Consider the following 17,631-nt stretch of genomic DNA (forward strand, 5'->3'; position numbering starts at 1 on the left):
TAGCATTCCAACAAATGCCACACTGTCTTGAATGCTTGATCCTGAATTTTTAATAGCAATGGAAGGAGTCCAATTTCACTATGTGACTTAAAGCTGGATTTTCTGGGGACAGGGAGGTGCATGTATCTTTTTTAAACAGGTTTTAAAGCAATAAACTCCTATCTCTCATTCAGAAGCAAAGATAGAATATTTTGTCACTCAGTGCAACAACTGCTCCCATAAAAAATACAGTGACAAAATACAATTTGCAGACAGAAGCAAGTAAAACCACCTCTGTTCTGTGCCACATGGCCAAGTGTTCCACAGCCCACCCTTTGTGCTGCAGTGATTTACTGCAGCAAGGTAGCCTGTTACAGAAATGCCTGCAGTAACAAGAACTGCTGGCACGCATGCTGCAGTTCAGAGAGAATGTGCTGTGGCTAACTCCACAAATGTAGCTGCAGCGTTATGCCAAGAGATGCATATCAGGCCTTTGGAGTATTTGTGGATTTTACAATAAAATCTCAAAACTAACTTAAACTTTGCTAAGCTGCAACATCTGCTAAGCACAGGTTGTTCACTGCTGCCTTATATCAATCTCAGGGAATAAAACCACCAACCAGGACTTTCATTTTCAAGATCTGAAATTCCAGAACACCACAAGCATTTTGGTTTTACTTGTTGTAAAATGAAAGGTCCTGACAATACATCCATCCCCTCAAGAAAGACAAGATAAAAATGACAAAATATTACACAATTAATTCTGGTTTTGCTGTTACAGAAGCGACTGTCCAAATGGCAGTCAGGTGACAGCAGCGTGAAGTTGTTCCCAGAAGACACAGAGTGTCACTGCAAGGACAGTGACAGGGAAAAGCTTTGAGGAGCTTTGCTCTTAGGGTCTCTTACCCCTGAGGTTCTTGATGAAGTCCTCCAGCTTCATCTTGCGCTCGGGTTTGACGTTGGGGCTGTACATGTCGGTGTTGAGCAGGATGATGGCGAAGGCCAGGATGAAGATGGTGTCGGGGTTGCGGAACTGCCGCACCACGCCCGGGTTGCAGATGCAGTAACGCTGGCTGGGAACACCAGGGAGGCTGTCAGGGCTGGGAGGCACTTCTCAAATGCACCAAATAACCCACCTGCTGCATTCCAGAGCCTCAGCAAGCTACTGCTCCCTTTCCAGACACAGCTTTCCATCCACACGTTTTCGTAAGGCAATCCTTGAATGTGCAAGGAGTTTGTTTCCCCTTAACTGTAACTTCACTTACTACAATAACTTCTATATCCTTCTTTTTTCAGCGATTAATACCCCAACAGCAGGTAAGAACACAGCACTGATTTTGGCTTACTGCTGTATGGTGATTTGTACCTTACCCTGCCCTGGATACACTTCTGTCAGTGCTGATAAGTGACTCCTCTTTCTCCCACTGTTGTTGAAGTGTTTAATGAAAAGTCAGGAGTATACATATCCTAGAAAGTGCATGGGCTTATAATTCCTCTCATATAAACTAGTAAATCCAAATATATTCTTAGAGATGTTCAAAAATCCTTGAGTATCTTTTCTACTGATGCCAGAAAGAACTTCTGAGAAAGTTCTATTAATACAAATGAACAACACCAGCAAATGAAACTTCCTATTCCATACTTAGCAACCTCCCCCCACAAACAAGACACATTTGAAAGTATTTGTACCTCATGAGGACACTGAAAAACATCAGGAAATTAACTTGGATAAGCCCAAGTTCCCCAGTTCTGCAGTCTGCCTGCAAAGCAGCAGGTTTCTGGTGACTGAGGGATTTATTTCACATCCTACCTAAAAGCTTCAATGAGCCGCTCCACCTTCTGGGCTTCTCCTTGGACACGGATGTGGGCCTGAAATTTCCTGAGTGCTTCATCCAGCTCCATTGTGGAGAAGTCCATCTCATCCACCACACAGCTAGGGAAAAAACAGATTCACATTGTGTTTCTTTGTTTCTAACAACACAGTACCAAAGGGAAGATTTTGAAACAGAAAAAACTTTTCAATTTTCCATCTGACAGAGATTAATGGAATTGTTTTTTTAACTTTCAGCAGCAATTGCAGTAATTGCAGGTAAGCTGTGAAGGGAGGTTGAAAATAACAGATCAATGAGAATGTGCACATGTGAGCAGATCCTTGTGTTTTTTAACTGAAGATCTGCTGGAATGACAAATGTCTGATCATTTTAAGTGATGTACCACTGCCACAAATAATTATTAGTTCTGTGCTTCCAGGCCAATCAACTATCACAATGCCTCCAACAATAATAAATAGTTTATACTGCTCAAAATATCATATCTCAGACAGCCTGCAGCAGGCACAATGGCCTGCACCAAATGGCTGTGTCTAGCAATGTTCTTAATTGCAGAGAGAAAAAATAACCTTGTTTGGATACTCTCTTATTATTACTGTAACTCTCATCTCCCCATCATTTGCCATGACTTTCAGTTAATATTTATGGAGAAATAATTACTTTCTAGCTCTGAAAATACAGTCCCTTTAGGAACCATTTTAATATAATCAGCAACATGAACTATGTCATTCTAATACTTTGTTTAAAGACTGCTTTAAAATCAGAAGCTTATAAATTTCCTTTAAGCTTAGCTTTTAGTTTTGAAATGACCAGACATGAATCACTGCAAGTAACAGCATTGTAATGCAGAAACCACAGAAAGCACTATCCACTTTTAAAAGCTTTTTCTTAAATGTATAGATATACAATGACAAATTGCAGTAGCTCGTATTTGTCTTCCAGTAACACTGTAGCTAATGTAGACTAACAGCAAGTAATTTATTTGCCTTGATTTTAATATTTTTCCTTTTATGCAAAAGCACAATGAAACAATGAGCCTGGCATTTCTCACACCCTTTCCAATCCTCACCTAAACTTTATTATCAGTTCTGTAATAATGGTCACAGGCTTTGCATTATTGCAAGTTCTGTTAGAGTGTCGAAAGCCCTTTTCCCATTGCAAGGTGTCAAGCACATGTGCAGACTCCAAATGAAGTAATTAGCACAATTAAGAACCCCCAGGAACACGCTGGCCAACGTGGGGCCACGCTGGGGACGGGGAGGGGAACGAAGCAGTATTTCTGTGAAGCATGGAGACAGCAGATGTACCACCACGGCCAGCGCTCAGCTCCTCCCCACAATACTCACTCCAACACGTCCCTGTTGAACTGCTTCTGCCGATTCCCCAGGAACTCTCCGATCATCTGCCGGCTGAGCCCTTTCCTCTGCAGCAGGAAATGGGCAACCCCAACAGGAGTGTCGGGCACAAACCCTCGCTCAATGAGGTACTGGACTCCTTTCTCGGGTTTTCTGAGGAGAAACGATCGTGCAAAAGTATGAATTTCCTTCCATTGCTCCTGATCACATCTGATTAAAATTCCTCAACGGTTCTGCCAACTATGGTCAATATATTCAATCACTTTTAACCAATGTCCCAGCAGGATGGGCTAGTGTAGCTGCAGGAATGTGTAGTTGAATGCATTGCTCACTGCTAAGAGCTGACAGCTTTGAGACACATCTTCGCCTATTTTCACACGTTCCCTGCTCCAGAAGCCTCCCAAGGAGAAGCTCTGGATGCAAACAGCCTCCCTTCCCAGTGAAACAAAGCCCAACACCAGCTACTAAAAGTTCCTGTTGCTGGGAGAGAGGTACCTTCCGGAAACTGAACTGAAAACTGCTGCTGAAAAACAAGAAACAAAGAGCTCCCCTGACCTCCCCACTGCCTGCTGGCAAAAGTTAAACTTAATGAATAAAAACATCTCAAGTGGTGTCACTTGCCAGATGAGAGAACAAAAAATAAGGGGGAAAACTACAGCCAGTCAAACGAAAAGAAGCAATTAAAAATGGTGTTGCTCTCATCTAATTGAGACTTTTAGTTCCTTCTTTTAACACACCCACTGTCCCAGATTTCCCTCCCTCAGACAGACACCTTCCCAGTTTTTTTACATCTCTTCATACAGCTCCAGATTTAGCTGTAACTACTTTCACATCCCAAAGCAAACCAAAGCCACTCATTTTAACTTATTAAGAAGCGTGTGCTGGGGAGGAAGGTTGGGACAGAGCTGGCAATAAAATATATTGCTTAAAAAGCCAAATGCTGCTTTATTCTCAAGTGCTGCAAAATCGCCCTTACAGCACACACTGTGCACTGCATTATCCGGCAGTGCAGCACAGCAGAAAACCATCATTACTTTTAAAAATATTCAAGGAGAATCTTTACAGAACCAGTAATTCCATCATCAGCTTTATTTTGTATGGAATTATGCTATAATGTCCACCTGTAAGAGTGGCTGGTTTGCAGCTTGCTGGATGACCTAAAAGGTATTTCCTTTAAGGCAAGCAAAATCAATCAGAGAGGACAAGGTGACTGTGCTATTTTTATACAAGGTTGATCACACAACCATAACCCTTCCCCAGGGTTTTAATTGCAAATAACATTGCTAAATACATCATCATTCAGTTCTCCTACTCTTTTACATTCCATTATTATACACTTAATACCCTATTAAGAATTAGACAGATCAGAGAAATATATATAATTTAATCAAAAGAGAGTTCTCAAATCTCAATTTCTTGCATCAGGCTTTGTGGCTCTTTTCATCTGAAATAAGATTACACACATGGTCATCTTCTAAAACTAATCTCCTTCATACTAAAAAGTCCCTTTCTGTAAGTAATGTAATTGCTATGTTCATATGCTTTTAAACTGTATTTCAGAATCCTTAATCTTTCTAAATTTAAATTCACAGCATCCAACAAAAACAGGAATAGTTTTCTCCATCCCCCTTGTTAGAGAGCTGCATTTGAACAGTAAATTCAGAGAGATACAAATCCAGAAGAGCTCCTCTCCAGTGACTGTCAAAGCAGAAAAAAGCACTCAAAACCCACAGCTTAATCCAAATATCACCTTTACCTGATATATAGAAAATGCTGCATCATTCCTTACTGTACTAAAAACCAATTTGAATTCCTAACACCTGCATAAGCCTGACCATTTAAAATCATCACAAAGATAAAATAATTTCATTTTCATCAGCCCCTCTCTGGTTGTATAATTTTACTTAAGTCAGGGTCTGCTTTTTCATCTAAGAAGCTTTGCCCTGGCTTGGTAATATGAAGTCACTTGATTCAAATACCCTTCAAACCAGGCTAGGTGAGTGTCCAAAACAGCATTAAAAATCCATTTACAAAACACTGGAAACAAGAGCTCTTTTCCCATCAATGCTCTCCTCATGCTGGAGTGAAATATCAGGGAGTTTTGCAGTCTGGGATTAATGAAAGCAGTCTAGGATTATTTAAAAGTAGTCTAGTTTGTTACAAAAGCTGTAACCTGGCAGCAATAATATGAAAATAACACCTGAAACCCCAAGCTGTATGAATGAAGGCTGCTCCTTCCCTGTTTGATCAATCACCTGGTAAGTAAGGCAGGCTCAGGGCTTTATTGTTGTTTTAATCTCCTTCCCACCTCCCACCAGGTGGAACATTATCTTATTCACCAGGAAAAGTACTTACCAGAAAATGATGACTCTTCCAGAGTGTTTGGAAGTGCTGCATTTCCAAAGAAATTTTACTTCAAAAGTGAAGTTAACAATAGGCTCAGAGAAAAATGTACTCAAGGGGGCATTCCCTTTCTGCTTTTAACATAAGCAGCATTTTGTCTCCTTTCAAAGTCACAGAAACTGAAGAACTAAATAGGAGAATGGAAATTTATGTAATCTCCAACACCAGAAATTTCAAATACCACCAAGTTTGAAGTAGTTGCTCCCTAAATGCACCAGGAGGATGTGAAGGTTGTGGTGCTGACCTCCAGCAAACCACCAGAAACTCATTTGCTCCTTCCCAAGGTGGTTTTTCACACCAGGCTTTGGGCAGGGCAGGTTTGACCAACACAAGCAGCCAGAGATTCTCTGCTGGCAAACTGAGCTGTTTTAAACTGAACAAACCTTCCTTTTCACCAAAGCCTGACTTTTTCAAGTGTCTAACTGGATGCAGAAGGGAGTGGGACATGCAAGGGTCAGGATTGAACAGGACAGGACACCTGGATAAGTTATCCTCATTTCTGTCTGCTCAGAGTTGGGCACAGACCATTTTGTACTTACAACTAAGAGTCTTTTGTGATTAGGAAAATTCCCACTGATGGCTTGTTAATTACACAGACCAATAACAGACAAGATAAGAAATCTATAAATAGCACTGGAGGAAGCAGCAGAAGCAGAGCAGTTATTTTCAGATTTGAATACATTAACTAATATCAAAATAAACCCTCTAACATTAGCACCTTGCATAGCTGATGATGTAGTTATCTAGAGAACTTTTGATATTTACAAGGTTGCTTCCAAATAAATTTAAAGATGTCTTCTGTCTCAAAAAACCCAACAAAACAACCAAAATGAAAACAACAAAACAACTAAAATGAAACAACCAAACAAAAAAAAATCACAAGATCTACTAAAAGAAGAAAAAATCAACACCAGAAGATGTGCAAAATTTTTTCGTAAGATTTTCAGTGGCTGATTGAAGGACTAAGGATGTTGCCAGAAACTGATTAATAACAAGACATTTAGGGTGGTTTAAACTGACTTCTAAGGGAAATAAAATGATAGAAGGATTAATGCAAACTTCAAAATAACAGATCAAGCCAGTATATTTTAATAAGCTCATTTCTTAGAGAGTACTGGCCAGATCCAGAAGTGCTCAAGACCTGCCAGAGTTGGAGAAGGCAAGAAAGCCAGGCAGAGACAGCTCCTCCTTTGGAGAAAGGAAAGGTAAAACCTGCTTGACTTCCTAAACATATCCAAACTGTTCTCTTTAAATTTTCATGAAATATTGCTTTTAGAAAAACACTGCAGTGATTCTGAAAAATGAATTTGGGGGAGGAAAAGCTTTTAGTTGGATTCTGGATGGGAAGAGGGATCAGCACAGGATGCCCTGGTATCTCCTGGGTTTACTGCTGCAGCCAGTCCCATGCAGGACAAACCCAGTAAACCCCAGTGCTGAGCTGGGTGAGCACTGCAGTGGCACTGCCAGCAGGCTCTTCTCACATTCCTGTTGCTGACTTGGGACTTCCTGACAAACTGAATAGGGCAAAAAGGTGTTTTGTATGTTTTGGGTTTGGGTTTCTTTTTTTTTTTTTTTTTTTTTTTTTGTTTTATGTTTTGATTTTTGGTGGGTTTTTTTTGGCGGTGTGGTTTGGTGGTTTGGTTTGGCTTGGTTTTTATTATTTTTTTTTATCCAGTCAAGCACTCCCCACAGCTGCACCATCATTTGTAGAATCCAAGCCACAGTGTGGATAATGTGCCTGTGTCCACAGCAGCCAAGAGGAGAGAACATAACAAGCACTGCCTCAAACAGAAACCTGCCACAAAACCACAGCACAGAGGTGAATAAAGCCTTGCCCATTCCTGATGTGCTGAACATGTAAAGCTTACAAACACCCAAAACCACATGAAATCTTTGTATTTCCTTTTACAGCTCAGACAATAAGAGAGGTGTAAAATGAGAGCATTAATTAACAAACAGGCACAGGACACTTCCAATACCCAGCAATGCCAGAAGTATCATCTGAATTAAAGCAGGGATTTATGAACAGTGTAAGTAACCACAAGAACACTGCTCTAACAGCTGACTGAGGCAAGGGGGCAAAGCCAGCCTGACTGAGAGTGAGAAGCTGGGAGAAACTTCTGTAACTCCAGTATTTCTGAAGGCACACCTATGTTTGTTGGTTCCTTGTCTCTGCTACAGGAAAACTGAGACCATTTCAAAACGAGCAAACCAGAAGTACAAACATTTCTTAGAAGCTGTTAGAAATCACTGCAAACAGGAACACTCCACAAACATACAGCTGCCAAAGAAATCTTTTCATGTCAGAGGTGGAGAGTTTAATGCAGCTATGATGCCAGCCCTCTGTAAAAATGGAAATAATAACAATCTTGCTTGCCTTTGATACCGGCAATCTCATTTTGAAAACATTTACAGTTGTCACAAAAATAAGCATTACTTCAACACTAAAAAACAGGGATGGATTTTTTAAAGCAAGAACCTAAGACTTTTCTTAGAATCATTTAAGAAGTTAAATATATTTAAATAACCAAGCTGGCAGTAACAAGCTAGTTGAACATTCTTAGTCTGGCACACAGCTCAGTTTTGTGTCTATGGTTGTATTTCTTGCTTTGCTTTTGCTGAAGAGCCCACTGCTGCTGCAGTGAAGCAAAGAAAATCCTAAGGTCTATTTTAAACCTTCTGGCTAAGAAGGAAAAACCAATATCCTTAAAATACTGCCAAAACTAGTGCCAAAACAACTTGTCAGAGTTCACTCCACAGCAAGGCAAAAGGGGACTGAGAAGAGGAAAATAAAAGAAACTGAGTAGGAACCTTGAGCTGTGCTTTTCTCAATTGTACAACTGTTTCATGAAGAGAAAGAAAAACTGGCTGTAAATTGCATCTTCTAGTAATTACAAGAAAAAATTCCTGGGTCAGGAAAATAAGCCAGGAAAGAGCACATTTCTCCCCTCTGCATCTCAAGGAAACAGGGAGATAGTTATTCCCATGATTTGGGCAGGAGCACTACAGTTTGCCCCCAGTGGGGATGATTTCTCCCACATTAGGATATTAATTCTCTAAAGTTCATTGAAGACCTCCCACCACAGATGGGAAGGTCAAGGCATACTTGCAATCACACCTAATTACCTGGAGTAACCTCTGATCACGAAAAATTAATTTCCACTCATGCCACTCAGGAAAGAATTCACCAGGAAGTGATCTCAGTGCCTGGTTCTGTTTGGTGGGGGAGCAAGATAAAGAGAGGAAACTCTGTAGATGTGTATTTTCACTAAATTGGGCAACTGACCTATGTGGTTCTACCATTACTTTCTGTCTGATCAACCAGTTTCTTTATGGCATCATTTCCTAACAAGGTGCTAGGAAAATATACATTGAACATTATTACTGCTACTGGATGTTTAGGTTGGTCTGAAAAGTATTGCCTGAATCAGAGCTGATTATAAAAGGGTAAAAAGTGTTATCAAAGGGTAAAAAGCATATCAAAAGTCACCTAAAGGCCCCTGAGCAGAAAGATTGGCTCGTTCTAATAAAGGAGGGAAAATAGAGTTTCAAGCTGTTTTGGAAAAAGGATTTTCCTGTGTTAGAAGCATCATTCCTGAGGAACAGAGCAGGCAGCACAGTGGAGAGGCACAGAGGCACACCCCAAGCACTCGCAATGCAGTAGCTGGACATGTCCTTGCTAGTGAAAACAGCCCTGAGTCATCCTGCCAGAGCATTTCCTACCTCCTCATTATTCCCTCTCCTGGCAGTGGGCAGCCTGCTTTTTTGTCCCCCCCACTCCTTCCTTCCTCACAAGAAAGAAGGCAATAAGAAGGAAATATTTTAGTTAAATTAATGGACCAAAACACTTTGTGAGGTTGTTCTCACCTCCTCTGACCCCACTGCATTTCTCACAGAGCAGGGACAGGAGTTTGTAGCTGTCAGCAGAGCAAAGCACATTCCACTCTGGGACAAGACATATGGAAAACTGGCTGCCTCTCTCAGAACTGTGTGCCAGGGCTGAGTATTGCCCTCATGTTTATGCAAGTGTCGTCAGGAACAACACTTCAGTATGACTGTGTCCTTTAAATTAAGGAACAGTCTCTGTCTTTATGTCTTCTCATGTCCCTGCCCTAAATCCTCTTTCCACACCCTCACCAGTTACACCAAACAGAAGCACTTCAGCTTCAAGTTCTGCAACTCTGCTGAGTAAAAATGGGAAACTCTGACAGTCACATTCCCTTTGAAAGGGACACCTTTTGAGCAAGTACAATTTAAACATCTCCTGATTTGCCAATTACTACCTACAAAACCCCAATTCCGTTGGTAGATATGAACTGTTACACAAGAATGAGTTGATGGGACCTTCCCTTTTTCTCAACTCTCTTCCTACACAGCCTCCCCATGTCCCTGTTCCAACTGTCCCCTGCATTCCTGCAAAGGCAGCTGGTCACATTTGTCATCCTCAAAATTTGACCACTGGAGATGTTTGGACAGAAGGAACTCCAATTCAGGCACCTGGAGCCCCATCAGCCGCTGTCTGGAGCTGCTCAGCCAGCGAAATTCCTCCATTCATGGGCTCATTTTCCAACAGGAGGCATGCAGGCATTGTCAGAGCTCAGCTCCCATTCCTGGCACGTAGCAGGGAGGCAGGAGTGCGCCTGGAATGTTTAAGGGCAGCCTGAGCTGGCGGCAGGGATGAGGTAATGGCTCTTGCAGGGATCCAGGGCCACTCACACTCAGCTATTGCTGCTTCCAGCAAAGCCACACTTGCTTCCAACATTTGCGAAAGTTTCTATTGCATTTAATGGCAAAAAAAGGAATCCCCATGCCCATATTTGAACCCGGCACTTCAATTTACTATTGGTTCTACATTTCAGCTGGTTTGGATGGGATATAATTTATGCTAATCAAAGCACTTGTTTTGGAAAAAAAAGGAGGAAAAATGGCTCCTCCGGGAGAAAAGATAAAACACGCACAGAACAAAGCAAAACACACAAAGCTTTTTTTTCTTTGGGTGTTCTCACTTAGGGCTAAATGTTTTTAGAAATAATGAGAGTCATACTAAGAACATTCTTCTCCACTTACTAACTCCTCGGCATGTTAGAGGACAAGTTACATGGAGTGCTTTGATTTTAATTTTTGTTGGAACCAACTGCGCCTGAATAATCTGCAGTCCAGATGTTGCAACAACAGTAAAGTCCCTCTCAGCACACACACGAGGACAGCAAATGGCTCTGTTGTGAAATCCCGGCCAAGCCTCTTCTCTCCCCCTTCCTCTTTCTATCAAATCATTCAAAAAATCATTGAAGATATTAGGGATCAGCTGGCAAAATAAAAGAATTGGTTCAAAGGTAAACTCCGTTTGATTGACACTTTCTCCCTTCCTACTTAATCTGTATTTACGAAATTTAAAATCATTAGAAATGTTTCCAATAAGCTCTCAAATTCAAATTGAACGAGGATGGTCCAAAAGCACCTGTTTAGAGACCAGATATTAGAATGGATGAGACTGACCCTAAGGAATACAGGAAGTATGTTCAGCATCTTAACTGAAATTCATTATGAGTATGATGGGTGTAAATTGAGAACACCAGATTAGTGCACTTATTACAGGAGTTAAATTAATGACTACTTGCAAAACTATTTTTTAAAAACCAAGTAAGTAACATTTGGCAACTTTTAAGGATTTCAAATAGAAACAAAGCTTGCAGCACTTTCTGAGTGTGACAGTGAGCAGGAATCCAAATTACCTTCAGCCTCTACCTGGAGATGGAAAATGATGGAAACCTTATACCTCTATTGAACAGTTAAAGCTGCTTTCATGGAAAATGAAAAATGTGCCTTCTCACAATATTATTATTGCATGCCTCGGATTTCCAACAAGAATTTTTCTAGAAACTGTAATTTGTAATATTGTCTTTGGTATAATCCCACCAGCACTCAGCAAATTCCTCTCACATCTGCTCAGTAAAATAATAATAATAAAAAACTTCTTAAATTAATATTCCAGGGAATCTAGTAATGTTAGAAAAGCTGCTCCTGGAATTAGTATCCAAGTCATATCAACAGTGGGTTTTAAATTGGAATAAAATCATCCCCACTGTGCAATAAAGGAAGCCAGTAGGGCTTTCAGGGCTAACGATGATACATCATTGCATATTGCAAACAGATACGGAAGCCTTTTTATCTCTGTCAATAAATCCTTTGGGAGAACTTTGGAATAGCAGGAACCTTGATAATGGCCCGTTATAAAAGAAGATATAGCAAACCCTTCAGCACAGACCATCGTAATGCACTGAGGACATGTGGGGAACAGTTCTCCATCTGTCACTGCCCTTTCCAGAGAGGAAAAGAGGGCAAAGGAAAGGAGGTGGGGAGTGAAAGGCATCTGGGAAAATTTATTGTAAAATTATTGCTGGCCCAGGCTCTGTTGTAGAACTGTAAAGTGGTGTCACGTTCATGTATCCCCAAGTAGTACATGCAGGATTAGGATGTAAAGCCTAAACTATGCCCTGGTATAAAGCTCAGAGCATAAAGCCCCTGTGCTGCACTTTGCAGCCTCTCCTCACCAGCAATGTCAGCAATCAGCCCCAGCAAGACTGGCTCCCATGGCAAGGAACACAATGCCACAGGAACCCTGCCAGGTGGGAGGACCATTTACAGAGCCTGCCAACAGCTGATATCTCAAAGGAGACACTAAGCATGACTCCAGGCTCTGCTAGACGAAAAACCGAGTTTGAGCAATGCCAACCCTTATCTCCCATCTTCTGTAACACCAGGCACAGCTGCAACAAGTTTTCAAACCACTCCGATGTTGTCCCCATTTTGCTGACACTGCTTTGTTAACACAGAAGGTGTTTGTGCCCTGTGCCCGGGAGTGCTGAGCAGGCACTGCCCTGTCCCTTTCCCGGCCATGGCCCTGCCGGGTGTGTCACCGTGGGAGGGGACACAGTAACCCCAGAGCTGCTGCCACCCCCGTGGTGGCACAAGGCTCTGTGGCAATCCCCGTGCACAGAATGATCCTGCACTGCTGACCCACGGGCAGGACATGTCTCCTCACACTGCTGAGGTTAAACCCTTCTGAGTTAATCTCTCAGAACCATCAGTGCATCAGGAGCAGGATGGAACCTGAAAATCCTACCAGAATGGGGTGCACTAACTGGTAAGCCTGGTATTTCCAGCCTGCAGTCAAAACAAACAGGAGAATGAAATCCCAGCTCTTTAAAATTTTTTTTCTCCTTGTTTTTGTTTTTAAAGCAGCAGTCAAAAGGCCTCTTGAAGCCTTGTTTATAAGCAAACCAGCCTCGAAGGCTGGATTTGCATTGGCAGGATTTGCAGCCTGCAAAATAAACCTTTCTAGGTAGTGTTTTCCTTCTGCCTGTGAGAGAGGAACGGTTTCTAGTGCAATTCTCCCAGTCCACATCCCTTTCCAGCTCCACTGAAGAAAATGCCTAATTCAACACAGCTGGCCTGCCCAAGGCTCCCTGGGAGCTGCTGCACTCTGGGCACGCACCTGCAACCCTTCCTTTGGGGAGGAATGAATGGGAGCACACACTGCCAGCCCATTGCCAGGGGGGAATCACTGCTGCCATTCAGAGCCACGGCAATGCACAGAAGCTGTTACTCACTTGCAATTTCTTGGGCAGAAATCATTCCATTTTGGGGGATGCTTTACCTTCTAGCTTACGGGCCACTACAAAACGCCTTCGAAAAGTGCACTTCTTTAATCAATACTAAGGTTCCAAATTGAAGGCCAAGTTACACTTTGAAAAAAATTCCATGATAATCATGGAGTCACAGAATGGTTTGGGCTGGGAGGGATCCTAAAGATGATTTCTTCTGAACCCTCTGCCATGTGCAGGGGCACCTTCCAACAGAACTCCCAGAAAAGTGATTTTCAATTACCTATAATTTTTTCCCAATGTCCTATGTTCTCCATTCTCCAGGGAGCTTTGTGCTACTGATGTTTTGCATCTATCAGTGATTAAGTGAACTGGACCACCAGCTGTGCTCAACTTTTACCCCACCCATAATTGCCTATCCTAACAAAGAGCCTCTGATAAGAAAACTGCACTTTGGCTTCTGAAAATTGTTATTAAAATAGGAAAGCCAGAAAAACTAAAAATTGAAATTTTAATTGAGATGACAGTGACTTTCCATACTTTTAAAATCCTAATCCTTTTACTACTTCTGCTGAACAAAGCAGAAGTATTTGCTACAATTGATGCACTTCTTTAAGATTCTTAATTCTTTGCATTTCAGCCAAGCTTTATGTACCACAAAGAAAGGACATTTGTCAATTAAGGCTTGGGATTGTAATTTCCAAGGAAGATTTCAAAGGCACAGTGAAATTAACCTGAACTCCTTGTACAAGACATGCCTAAAATTTCCTCTGGTAGATGCAGACATTTGGAAAAAACCTTACCTTCTTGTACTAGCTAAGTTCAAAGCCACTTCTTTCAGTGCTTCCTCCTGGGTGGAGCACACATCCTCCCAGGAGCTGCTGCCAACACTGTCATTGCTCCCTTGTTTTATGATCATATAAACGTGTTGTTGAAGATAATGTGGTGAAAAGACAGTGAAGCGACTCTGCTGCATTAACCTTGCCACTGCACTGACCACTCACCTCAAGATGCAATTTGCAATCTTACCTGATGCACTCTCTAGAGATTCCTGAGCTTTCACAAGAATAAAGCTTTGAATGTTCTCCAGCTCCCTTTTCAAAAGAATTTACAGACTTATGAACCATCACACTTTATGATAGTTCAATACCTGACACTGCACATTAAGGAAAATATCACAATCCTCAGACTTGAAGGGCCTTAATCAAAACCCAAGACATGTGGGATATGTGGGATATTTGGGGAGTGTCTGAGGAATCAATAGAATCACACTGACTTAGCAGAAAGTAATGACAATCTTCACTTTGCTTTCAATACTGGAGGTAAAATGCAGTTGGGAAAAGAAAATCACACAGAGCAAAAGATGCCACTCAGAGGTGCTGCCTGCAGTTCTGCAGAGTCCTGTCCTGCAGCACTCGCTGCTGAGGAGCTGCACATCACCTCACAACAATACAGAAAACAGATTTATCTTTGTGCAAGTCCGTGCAGCAAGGTCACTTCGATCTGTTTCAAACAACTGCCTCTATTCTTGTCTGTTCCTGATGTTTATTTTTCACTTTTAGCCTCCTACTGATGTGTCACTAGCAGCACCTGACAGCTTCCAATGCTCTCATTCACCCCTGCATGCTGCCTGAGCACTTTTTCCATTCACTTTTTCCCTACACCCTTCTGCGGCTGACTCAAAAGACTCTTACCAAGCCTGAGGTTCACTGAGCATTGACTGCTGGAGGCTTAATTGCTGTGCAAAACCCAGACAAGCACCAAGTGTTAAATGTCAGCCAACAGCACCAACACCTTCCTCCCCACTTGCCCTGCCAAGGATGTTATTTTCAAATCTTCTAAAAAAAGAACTAATTGATGTATTTTCCTACCCATTCAACTTCACAAGCAGCGATCCAACGACTTGCATAATTCCAACTGGCTGGAAGCTCCCATAAAGGCATTTTCACACAGATTAAAAGCTAAACCTGAAAGTGTTTACAGCCAAACTTGGGGCTGTAATGCACAGCTCATGTGATGGCACCAAAAAGCTTTAACTGACTGCAGTGTTACAACAAATACATGAGGAACCACCAATCTATCAATCCAAACACATCAAAGCACTGCTATCTGAAAAGAAGGCCTGAGATCACTCAAGCCACAGGGAAAACATAGGAAAACTATCAGTCATAGTCAGAAATATAGATTTTGTGATAGCTCTGTGATAAATGATAAACATTCATTTAGTATAAAAATTATTCAGTGCATTTGCTTTTAGCATCACAGTTTTAATGAAATCTACTGAACAAATTCCAGGCCCTGCCAGTGTTAAACAGGAAACTCATCATATGCTGCATGCTGTTTCCAATTCCTATCTGATGAGTTTTACACCACCTACATGATTAGGGCAGGAAGAAATCTGGATTTTTTATAACATAACACCAAAAAATGGAACAGGATCAAGCCACCATATTTTTCCCCAAGAAAGGAGTTGGATTAATCTTCAATAATTTACTACCATTCCTATACACATAATTATATTTTTTCTTTTTTTTCTTTAGCTGTTAAACTATGAAGACATCAATTTAATCTTGAACATGAACAGTCACCACAAGCACCTTGTTTATTCACTTAAAGGTCAGTACCAGACACCAGTCTTACCTTACCTGATACAAGAAGAATATTGCTGGTTCATTCTCAGTGACACTGAGAGGAAGGCAGGAACTGCTGTACTTACTTGTTAAAAAGATTCAGCCCAATCCTATAATGGCGTTTCCTGATAACATCGTTGCTGAAGGCAGGGGAATCCCAGCTGTTGCGAGTCTCTTTGTGGTAGGTTTGTTTGCTCAAGGTTTGCTCCCTTAGGCTGTCCCTAGAAGAGGATTCTGAGCTGCAATTTATTGTATCATTGGAGTTGGAAGTGCTGTTGATGCTGTCGTTGTCTCCATCAGAGTAATCGGACTCTGATTTGCTTTGCCTGTTTGCTGTGCCATTGATGGCCAAGTGACTGTCTATGGGCCTAGCCCTGTGCCTGGCCTCCTGCTCCTCCCGGGTGATGATCTTGGCAGGAATGCTGTGAGGAATATGTTTAGGGCTGCCTTGCTGGCTGGTGATGCCTCGGTCATACGCATTCTGTCTCTTTAATGAGCCCCTCTCTGAGCGATCGCTCAAGTCCACGGAACTGTCACTGGGCGGCTCGATAGTGAGCAGAGGGAGGTGATCCATCCTCATCCTCTGCTCCTGACATTCCAGTGATGGGGTACTCCTGCAGCTCGTATCAGTGTCTATCTTATCATCTTTGTGGGTCATGGACCAGTACTCCTGGGAAGAGTTCACGGAGCGGAGCCTCAAGTCCGACTCCGTGCTGGACGGCCTGTCCACGGACTGGGAGAGCGGCAGGGGTGGGGACAGCTCCTCCTCGTCGATGTACAATGTGACATCGCTGTAGGACGCCGTCATCTCATCCAGCTTCCTGTGATCCACATTGTGGATCGCTGGTTTGCTCGGGGCACAGCTCTCCCTCTCCATCTCCCGGCTCCTGACCTGCTCCGCGCTCTGGATTTCATCCGAATGCAGACTGCGGCAGTTCAGCGCGTCGTCGATGGATTCCGCCAGGGATTTCACCTGCCTGGAAAAAGCATCCTCCAGTTCTGTTATAGCATCAGTGAAATCAGTGGACGCTGCCGGGGACTTCATGGTAGCCGTCTCCCCAAGCTCATTGCACTCCGACGGTACCAGAGAGCCCAGCTTTGACCCATCATTTGTAACAGAAACCTGCTTCCCCTCGAAGTAGGAGCTGTGGACTTTCTCAGGTCCTTCAAAGGAAAACTGCATTCTCATATTGGACAGGACGATGCGCCTTGACATGCGGTTCTCGGACATAGAACTGCGCAGGCGCTCGAAGTTCTTGTTCATCTGATACTGGCGGAAGGCGGTCTGGATGGTGCGGGCAGCATGTCTGGTGATCAGACGGCCCCCATACTTCCGTTCTAGCATCTCCACCTGCCAGGGAACACACACACCCCTCGTCACTTCGAGCAGCTCGGGACAAGGGTAAAGTCTCACAAAAACATTTAACTCTCGTAACCACTTTATTATACTTTATATATATTGGTTTTGAAAGTAAAAACTCGAAACTCCAATGATGAACAGAATAGTCATCTGCAAATTCCACCATAAAACACAGAAGTATATTAATTCACCTCACAGATATGAGAGAATATCAGTTGCAGTAAGTTCTTCCTTCCTTTCTGTGACAACAAAAGCACCCAGGTTTCAAAATGACTCATTTTCTTAGAAAAACATTTTGTATGATTACATTCTAGTATGCTCCTGGAGCATAAAATCTCAGTTCCAAGAACTGTTTTTACTTTTAACAGTATTGACTGCTAAATCTGTTAAATCTTAATTAAGCTGTTAATATCTTTTACACTTTTCTCTAGGAGGTGGGAAGGATGTATGGGACAAAGAATAACGGGGTTA

The 17,631-nt window shown here is 42.2% G+C and overlaps 1 protein-coding gene across 9 annotated transcripts in view; it reads right to left on the reverse strand.

The window, feature by feature from the left end:
• Nucleotides 1-17,631, reverse strand: part of IQSEC1 (IQ motif and Sec7 domain ArfGEF 1) — a 278,350-nt gene that overhangs the window by 21,041 nt on the left and 239,678 nt on the right. For all 9 annotated transcript variants that reach the window (XM_053953515.1, XM_053953517.1, XM_053953516.1 and 6 more), the window contains 4 exons: nucleotides 15,887-17,151; nucleotides 3,155-3,316; nucleotides 1,790-1,912; nucleotides 886-1,052 (listed from right to left, as the gene is read on the reverse strand). In XM_053953515.1, coding sequence (XP_053809490.1) covers nucleotides 886-1,052; nucleotides 1,790-1,912; nucleotides 3,155-3,316; nucleotides 15,887-17,151 — 1,717 coding nt within the window. The remainder of the gene's footprint in view (nucleotides 1-885; nucleotides 1,053-1,789; nucleotides 1,913-3,154; nucleotides 3,317-15,886; nucleotides 17,152-17,631) is intronic.

Source organism: Vidua chalybeata, chromosome 12, assembly GCF_026979565.1.
Source record: "Vidua chalybeata isolate OUT-0048 chromosome 12, bVidCha1 merged haplotype, whole genome shotgun sequence".
In the NCBI taxonomy this organism is placed as follows: domain Eukaryota; kingdom Metazoa; phylum Chordata; class Aves; order Passeriformes; family Viduidae; genus Vidua; species Vidua chalybeata.